Source organism: Penaeus monodon, chromosome 7 (genome assembly GCF_015228065.2).
Source record: "Penaeus monodon isolate SGIC_2016 chromosome 7, NSTDA_Pmon_1, whole genome shotgun sequence".
Taxonomy (NCBI): domain Eukaryota; kingdom Metazoa; phylum Arthropoda; class Malacostraca; order Decapoda; family Penaeidae; genus Penaeus; species Penaeus monodon.
Window position 1 is genome coordinate 36,163,473 of NC_051392.1, and position 10,000 is coordinate 36,173,472.

Genomic DNA, 10,000 nt, shown 5'->3' on the forward strand with positions numbered 1-10,000 from the left:
GTGTCATATCAGTGGCCTGTAAAACAGCAAAAATAAAAATAGTGGATCCAGATTTTTTTTTTTTTTAATCCACCAAAATAAAGCCAAAAGCCAGCCTCCCCCTCCCCCTTCTCCCTCATTCAAAGCCATGCTGAGCCAAAAAAAGCCACTGAATAGATAGTGATTGTGGATATTCTATTATGCCTCTGAGGCTTACTCACCTGGTACTCTTTACTCACCTAATAAAGCCTCGGTTCTGGAGCACGTCTGGAGGGAATACTGATGATGGTGTTTTCTGTAGTTACCCCTTTATCTCTCGCTTTTTTTTTCTTTTTTTTTGGCTAAATTTAAGATATTCTGCATCTTAATGTATGGGGAACGATTGTATCCTATGTCTGTCTCCCTTCCTTCTTTGCTTTGTTTCTTCTTTCAGTCTTTCTCTGTCTGGCTCTCTCTCTCTCTCTATCTCGTCTTCTCTCTCTCCTCGTATGTCTCGTCTGTCTGTCTGTCTTCTGTCTTTCTCTTTCTCTCTCTCTCTTTTCTCTCTCTCTCTCTCCCCTCTCTCTTTTCTCTCTCTCTCTCTCTCTCTCTCTCTCTCTCTCTCTCCTCTCTCCTCGTCTTCTTCTCTCTCTCTCTCTCCTCTCTCTCTCCTCTCTCCTCTCTCTCGCCATCCTCCCTTCTCCTCTCTCCTCTTCTCCCGAGTCTCTCTGTGCTCTGCGCCCTGCGTCTGGCCTTTACTCGTTCCGCCCCGGTTCTCTCCTCTCCCTCTCACTCATCTCATCGTCTCACACCGTAATCTCCTTGTATCAAACTCCATACCATCTCTCTCTCTCTCTCTCTCTCCTCTCTCTCTCTCTCCTCTCCTCTCTCTCTCTCTCTCTCTCTCTCCTCTCTCTCTATCTCCTCTCTCTCTCTCTCTCTCTCTCTCTCTCTTCTCTCTCTCTCTCTCTTTCCCCTCTCTCCTCTCTCCTTTTTTTTCTTTTCTCTCTTTCTCTCTAGCACAACTAAGATTTGTACTTATGTATTTCCCATTAACAACGAGAAACATTTATATTATCAAACGTGTAACTGTTTTTAGAGTAATTTATCTTATTTCGTTTTCATAATAAAGTCAGGCATTAATTTCTTTTCGTATTTTCTAAGACGAGATCCAATTTGAAGATAACGTGCGTAAGCTATAACAAGACTTTCTACTTTAGTGTATGATTAACAAAAATATTCTGAGAAATCACAAAACAGGTTGCAATTTCAGTCCTTGGGCTATCGAACGCTACGATCTTTCTCTTTTTCTTTCTTGCTCTGTTGCCCTTTCTATTTATTCTCTCTTACTCTGTCTCCCTCTCCCTCTCTCTCTCTATTTTTTTCTCCACACACACACACACAAAAACACAAAACACCCCAAAATATATATTTTTATATATATTATATATATATATATTTTATTTTATATATAAAATTATATAAAATATATAATATATATATAATTTTTACATCCCTACATCCATACGGCATATTATGTTTATGTGTGAGTGTGTATTATTTTATATTATATTATATTAAAATTTATTTATATTTATATTTTTTTAAAGTTGTTGTATTATGTTGTATGTATGTATGTATGTATGTGTCGGGGCGTGCGTGTTTGGGGTGTTTTGGGGTTGGGGTGTTGTGTGTGTGCATATAATATATATATATTATATATTTTATATATATATTATATATATATTATATATATATATATTAAAAAATATAAACCCCTGAAAATAACTATTTTATATATAAAATTATATATATATATATTATATATTTTTATAATATATATATAGGATATATATATGTATATATTTTTATTATAAAAATATATATATATTTTAAAATTTTTAAAAATATATATATTATTATATATTTATAATTTTATCATATATTTATTATTTATATATTTATATACGTAATTTTCCCCTTTTCCTTTTTTTCTCCCGACGCTGGGGCACCCCGGCCCCCCCTTTTTTTTGCGCAAAAAACCTCCGCCTGAAACCGTTATTTATTTCAGCTTTTTTAAATACAGTTTTATGGTGCTCTTAAAACCACACATAATCTAAAGCGTTCATTTTCTAGGATTCCCCGGGCCCCTATAAACCCCCCCCCCCCCCGCCCCTCCACCCGTACCCTGATGCCAAAAAATTTCCCTGTTTAAGGGGCTTCTCTTCTCCCTTCTCTCCCCTCTCTCTCTTTTCTCCCCTCTCTTTCCCCTCTCCCCCTTTCCCCTCTCTCTTTTTTTCTGTCTCTCTTTTTCCCCCTCTCTCTCTCTCTCCTTTTCTCTCTGGGCTCCTTCTCTCTCCCCTCTCTATCTCTCCCCTCTCTGTCGTCTCTCTCTCCCCTCTCTCTCTCCCCTCTCCCCTCCTTTTCTCTCTCTCCCCTCTCTCTCTCTCCCCTCTCTTTCCCCCATCTCTCTCTCTCTCAAAATTTTCTCTCTTCTCTGTCTGTCTGTTTTGTCTGTCTCTGTCTCTCTCTCTCTCTCTCCTCTCTCCCTCCCTCTCTCTCTCTCTCTTCTCTCTCTCTCTCTCTCTCTTTTCTCTCTATCTATCTATCTTCTTCTACTATCTATATCTATATCTAAATCCCCCATTATATCTATATCCCTATCTATGTGTCATCTCGCCCCTTTTCTTTTTAAATTCTCTTTTAAAATTGTTCTTGAAATTGGGGCGTAATAAAAAATAAATTTAAAATTCCCCCCTCTTCTTTTCTCTCTTTTTTCCCCTCCCCTCTCTCTCTCCCCTCCTCTCTTCTATTAAAATTTTCATCTATCTAACATCTATCTATCTTCTATCTATCTAAACTATCTATTTTCCCCCCCAAACCCCTTTCCCCCCTCGTCTCTCGGGCTCTCTCCTCTTCTCTCTCTCTCTCTCTCTTCTCTCTCTCTCTCTCTCTCTTTTCCCCCTTTTTCTCCTTCTCTCTCTCTCCCTTCCTTTTCCCTCTCCCTCTCTCTCTCTCTCTATTTATTATCATTATCTTCTAAACCATTTCTATCTTCTCTCCCCCTCCTTTTGGTCTTTTTCTTCCTCTCCCTCTCTCCCCTCTCCCCTCTCCCCTCTCTCCCCTCTCTCTCTCTCCCTTTTCCCTCCCTCTCTCTCTCTCTTTTCTCCTCTTTCCCTTTTTCTCTTCCCTTTTCTCTCTCTCTCCCCCCCCCCTCTCTCTCCTCTCTCTCTCTCTCTCTATATTTTCTCTATCTTCCCCTTTTTTCTCTCTCTCTCTCTCTCTCTCTCTACTTCTATCTATCTATTATCATCTAAATTTTCTATCTTTCTATTATCTTTTTTTTCTCTCTCCCCGTTTTTTCTTTTCTTTTCCCCCCTTTCTCTCTCTTCCTCCTTCTCTAGCTCTTCCTTTCTCTCTCTCTCGTTCTTTCTCTCTCTTTCTCCTCTCTCTCTCTCTCTCTCTCTCTCTCCCCCCTCCCCTCTGCTCTCTCTCTTCTCCATTCTTCCCCCCTCTCTCTTTTCCCCTCTCCTTTTCTCTTCCTTTATATTATAATATATATAATATAAAATTAAAATATATAATAATATATATATATATATATATATATATATCTTCCTTTCTCTCTCTCTTTCTCTCTCTTTCTCTTTTCCCCCTCTCTTCTCTCTTTTCTCTCTCTCTCTCCTTTTCTCTCTCTCCCCTCTCTCTCTCTCTCTCTCTCCCCTCTCTCTCTCTCTCTTTTCTCCTTCTCTCTCTCTCTCTCTCTCTCTCTCTGTCTCTCCTCTCTCTCTCGCCCAAAGACTGGTGTATTAAAGTACTTTATCGGAATTTTATATCCCTACGTCACAGTAACTTTATATCTATTTTTTTATCTATCAGGGAAATTTCCCCGGGTGGATTGTTTGTGAAATCTGATGAATTAAACCCGTGTTTCCCCGATTAATTAATGTTTTGGAGATAGGGGAGGAAAATAAAGGGTTAAAATTTTTGAGAAGGGGGTTTTTTTTTCATAATTTAAACAAGTGTTTTTTGAACATCTGTTGTGTTTTTGTTGTTCCGAATTTCGAATAGAGTGTTTGACGGGAGTTTATTTCGTCCTCTGATCTCTCGCTCTCTCTCTCTCTCTCTTTCTTTCTCTCTCTCCTTTTTCTTTTTTTTCTCTCTCTCTCTCTCTCTATTTTATCTATCTCTCTCTCTCTCTCACTTTTTTTATTTTTTTTTCTCTCTTTTTCGTTCTCTATTTTTCTTTCTCTTTTTTTCTCTTTCTCTCTCTTTCTCTCTCGCTTTCTCTCTCTCTTTCTCACCCTCTTTCCCTCTCTCTCTCTCTCTCCTCCCCTATCCCCTTTTTTCTTTTTTCTCTCTTTTCTCTCCCCTCTCTCTCTCTCCCCTCTCTCTCTCTCTTCTCTCTCTCTTTTCTCTTTTCTCTCTCTCTCTCTTTCTCCTCTCTCTCTTTTCTCTCTCTTTCCCCCCTTTTCTTCTCCCCTTTTTTCTCTCTTTTCTTTTGTATTATATTTTTTATATATATATATTATATATATTATAATATATATTAAAAATATTGTGGTGTGTTGTGTGTGGTTTTGTGTGTGGTTTTGTGTGTGGGGTGTTTTGTGTGGGGTTTTGTGTGTGTGTGTGTGTTTTGTGGGTGTTTGTTGTGTTTTTGTGGGTGTTGTGTGTGTGGGGGTGTGTGTTGTGTTTTGTGTATGTATATATGTTTTTAATATATATATTATATATATATATATATATATATATTCATATTAAAAATATTTTTTTGTTATGTGGTGTACACCCGCACACACACATAAAAACCCCCACACACACACACACACACACACACACACACACACACACACACCAAACACACACCCCCACCACACAACACACACCACACTCACACCACACACGACACACAAAACACACCCAACACACCACACACACACACACCCACACACACAAAACACACACACACACACAAAAAACCACCCCCACTCACACCAAAACACGCGCACACACACAAAAAAACACACAAACATATGCACACATGCTCACATGCACATGTGTGGGGCTGTGTGGGGTGATAAATACATGTTATTTTGTGTTTGTGTGTGGTTTTGTGTGTGTGTGTGTGGGTGTGTGTGTGTGTGTGTTGTTGGGTGTGTGTGTGGTGGTGTGGTGTGTGTTTTGGGGGTGGGTGGTTTTGTGTGTGGTTTGGGGTGTGTGTTGTGTGTGTTTTGTGTGTGGTGTGTGTGTGTGTGTTTTGGGGGGTGTGTGGGGTTTTGTATACATATATACATGGTGGGTATTATATTATATCATAAAAATTAAAAATATATATATTTTATATATTATATTTTATATATATTGTTTTATTATTTATTATCTATAATAATATAATATATATATTTATACAAAACCCCAAAAACACCACACACCCACCCCACACACACCCCATTTTTTTATATTTATATTATAATATAAATTTTTTATATATATTTTATAAAATATATATATATATAAAATTTTATGTTGTATAAAATATAAAAATATATATATTAATCCCCCTATAAATTTTAATTATTTATTATATATATAAAATATATATATATTTATATATTATTATATATAAAATATTATAAACTATATCTTTTATAATATTTTTATATATATATATATATATATGCAGATTATTTTCTTTTTCTTGCATGTTTACGAAAATTGCGGTCTTATCTGTTAGGCTTATTAGAATATCATGATATTTTCCATTAACTAAAAATGCAGTAATACGAGGGGGATAATCTGTATGAAGTAAACCTTTTTAAATCCTCTAACTTTCTTTCTCTCTCCTAAAAAGGGCTCTTCTTCTCCTTTAATATTCTCTTTCTCTCTCTTCCCTCCCATTTTCTCTCCCCTCTCTCGGGGCTTCTCCTCTCTCTCTCTCTCCCCCTCTCTCTCTCCCCCTCTCTCTCTCCCCCTCTCTCTCTCTCCTCCTCTCTCCTCTCTCTCTCCCTCTCTCTCTTTCTTTTCTCCCAAACCCCTATTATCTATTTTTTTCTATTATCTATCTTTTAAAAACAATCAAACAATTTTATATATTTATTATATACCCCTCTTCTCTCCCCCTTCTCTCTCTCTCCCCTCTCTTCTCCCCTTCTCTTCCCTCTCTCTCTCTATCTATCTTCCCCATTATCTTTTTATCTATCTATCTATCTATTACCTGTCTGTCTATCTATCTATCTATCCATCTATATATTACCTATCTATCTATCTATTTATTTATCTATCATCTCTCGCACTTTCATTCTCTCTATCTCATCGTCTCTGTCTCTCTCAATCTATTTTTTTTTTCATAACGGTAATATAATCGTTATGGTGTGTTGATTATGTGCCATGAGGATTATTATTAAGTAACGAGAGGGAAAGAGAGAGAAGATGACCGATATATATATATATATATAATATATATATATATATATATATATTATATATATATATATATGTATTATATATATATATAAGTATATCACATATATATACATATACATATTATATACTATATATATTATATATATATTATCTATATATATTAATATATTATATATACTATATTATATTATGTGTGTGTGTGTGTGTGTGTGTGTGTGTGTGTGTGTGTGTGTGTGTGTGTGTGTGTGTGTGTGTGTGTGTGGTGTGTGTGTGTGTGTGTGTTTGTGTGTGTGTGGCATATATATTCTATATAATATATATATATATATATATACATATATACTATATATATATATATATATATAATATATCTATATATATGTATATTTATACAGATATATATACATACATACATATATATATATACATATATATATATATATATATATATTATATCTATATATCTATATATCTATATATTTATCTATATTGTGTGTGTGTGTGTGTGTGTGTGTGTGTGTGTGTGTGTGTGTGTGTGTGTGTGTGTGTGTGTGTGTGTGTGTGTGTGTGTGTGTGTGTGTGTGTGTCTGTGTGGGTGTGTCTGTGTGTGTGTGTCTGTGTGTGTGTGCGTCTGTGTGTGTGTGTGTGTGTGTGTGTGTGTGTGTGTGTGTGTGTGTGTGTGTGTGTGTGTGTGTGTGTGTGTGTGTGTGTGTGTATTAAAGCGTGTGTCTATACAGGTCAATAATCAACGAGCCAATGAAAGAAAGACGGAGACAGATAAAAATGAGATAAAACGCTAGAAACAGAAGCAGAGAGAGGCGGAGAGAGAGTGAAAGAGAGAGAGAGAGAGAGAGAGAGAGAGAGAGAGAGAGAGAGAGAGAGAGAGAGAGAGAGAGAGAGAGAGAGAGAAAGAGATAGATAGATAGATAGATAGATAGATAGATAGAGAGAGAGAGAGAGAGAATGAGAGAGAGAGAGAGAGCGAGAGAGAGAGGAAAAGAGAGAGAATGAGGGTGAGAAAGAATAGGAAAATAATAGAGAAAGAACACCAAAGACAGAGACAGAGACACAGGAAAAAAAATGCAAAGAACAGACAGAAGAGAAAAGAATTTTGGTTGTATTTACAGCGAGGGTGGGATGGGGGAGGGGGGAGGAGGGAGTGGGGGAGCATCTCGAGGGAGGGGAGGAGGGGAAAGGGGGGAGGGAGGGGAAGGGAGGAGCGAGAGCCAAACCGTAATTCAGAAACATTCACCAGAATAATAATCTCTATATGGAAACAACAAACAAATAAAAATATATGATAAAACCAAACCATAATCGAATAAAGCTTCATCGTCATCGAACAGCGGTTGAAAAGTGGTCGTGAGGAGAGAGGGGAAGGGTGAGGGGAGAGGGAGGAGGAAGTGGAGGGGAAAAACGAGGGGAAGAGGAGCGAAGGGAGAGGGAAGAAAGGGGGAGAAGAGGGAAGGGGGGGGAGGGGAGAAAGGGGAGGATGAAGTGGAGGGGAAAAACGAGTGGAGGAAGAGCGAAGAGGAAGGGGAGAAAATAGGGAAGGGGAGGGGGAGGAAGGGGAAGAGGAAGTGGAAGAGAAAGGAAAGGTAAGGAGGAGAGAGGAGGAGGAGGAGGGAAGAGGAAGAGGAAAGGTGAGGGGAAATGAAGGAGGAAGTGGAGGAGAAAGGAAAGGTATGGAAGAAAGGGGGAAATAAGAGGAAGAGGGAAGGGAAAATAAAGAGAAAAGGGGAAAAAGGAGGAGAAAGAGAAAGTAAGGAAAAGGGTGAAGGAGAAGAGGAAGGGGAAAGGAAAGAGGAAGGGAGAGGGGAAAGGGGAAAGAAAAGGGGAAAAAGGAAATTAAGAAAGCAAAGAGAAGGAGGGATGGAGTAAGTAAGGGGAAAGAGGAAGGATAGAGGGGAAGGGGAAAATAAGGAACAAAGGGGAGGAAGAGGAAAGAGTAAGTAGAGGAGGAAGAGGAGGGGAAAGAGGAATTAAAGGCAAATGGGGTGAAGGAAAAAAGAAAGGAGGAAAGGAGAGAAAGTGGAGGAAAAGAAGGACAGAGAGAGAGAGAGAGAGAGAGAGAAGAGAGAGAGAGAGAGAGAGAGAGAGAGAGAGACTAGAGAGAAATAGGGGAAAGAAAAAATAAGAAAGAAATGAGGAGAGATAAATGGGACGAGGGCGAAAAACGAAGAAGGGAAAAAGGAAAAGAGGAAAGGAAAGGAAGGATGGAAGAGGGGAAGAAGAGAGAAGAGAGAAAGAGGAGAAAAAAACTCAAGAAGAGAGTGGTAGAAAGATATAAAAAGAAAAAAAAAAGGATGGCGGAAAAGAGAAACATAAAAAGGCGGGGGAAAGAAGATGGAAAGAGGGGAGAGAGAGAAAGGTGAAAAGGGGCGGAGAGAAAGAGGGGAAGGAGAGAGAGGTGGGAGAAAGATGGAAAGAGGGGATAGAGAAAGAAAGATGAAAGGTGGATAGAAAGGAAATATGTAACGAGATGCGTGAGAGAGAGAGAGACAGAGGAAGGGGGGCGAGGGAGGGTAGGCAGCATGTACTCACCAAACACGTCAAAGTATTTCTCAGCTGATCCCAAGGAATTTCGAACGAGGCAGCGATATCGGCCATAATCTCTCGCCGACTCGATGGTGATCGTCATCACCGAAACCATCTCTCCGATACCCTAGTGGAAGAGAGAGAGAGAGAGAAGATGATAAAAAGGGAACTGGGATAATGGAAAAAAAGAGAGGCACTGGTAAGCAGATATCGAAATGCTTTATTTGCTCGAAGTTCATGAAAAGTTTTTTTCTTTATTCATTCATTTATTTACACATACTACTACTTTCATACATAGCTGTATACACGCACAGAAACACACATACACACACACACACACTTACACACACACACACAGAGAATCACACACACACACACACACACACACACACACACACACACACACACACACACACACACATACATACACACACACCAACATATACTACTAAAATATGTATATATATCTAAATGTGTACAAAGTATTAACGTATATCTCTTTACTCAATTCCTAGTTTCCTTTGAAGTATTTCCTTCCACTGATGGTATTAAGGTTTCCAATTATTTTCTCTAAATCACTGTACTTTGCCTATTTTTTAAGCATAAACATTAGCTACATAAACTCCTTTCAAACTGCATTTAAGATTCATTATCGCATTTGTCATATCGAGAAGTCAATGCAACAGAATGGTGGTATTTGGTTAAGATGTATTATAGGCCCTAGTTTCTCGTAAAATAATAAAAAGCTAGATATTATCCTCTACCTATAAACATGCCTGTGAGACCCCCTTCACACACACACGCGAGCACGCACGTACACACACTTATTCATATACACAAATATACATGTACACCTTTACATAACACAAAGTCCAGCGTCCCTTGTTTCCTCTTCCTCCCGTCCCTCCCCTTCCCTCCCCTCCCCTCCCCCTTCCCCTCCCCCCTTCCCCCCTCCCTCCCCTCCCCTCCCCTTCCCCTCCCTCCCCCTCTCTCCCACCCTCTCACCTGGCCCTTGCTCGTCTCCACGACGGCGGAAGCACTCTGACCTTTGACCTCCCTCGGGCCCTTGAACCAGCGG

At 38.7% G+C, this 10,000-nt stretch overlaps 1 protein-coding gene across 1 annotated transcript in view; it reads right to left on the minus strand.

Annotated features, from left to right (window-relative positions):
* The window catches only part of LOC119575611 (neurotrimin-like), a 164,963-nt gene that overhangs the window by 672 nt on the left and 154,291 nt on the right, over positions 1-10,000 (minus strand). Inside the window, exons 6-7 of the mRNA XM_037923256.1 lie at positions 9,928-10,000; positions 8,929-9,049 (exon numbers count right to left, since the gene is read on the minus strand). The exon at positions 9,928-10,000 is cut by the window's right edge and continues 106 nt beyond it. Coding sequence (XP_037779184.1) covers positions 8,929-9,049; positions 9,928-10,000 — 194 coding nt within the window. The remainder of the gene's footprint in view (positions 1-8,928; positions 9,050-9,927) is intronic.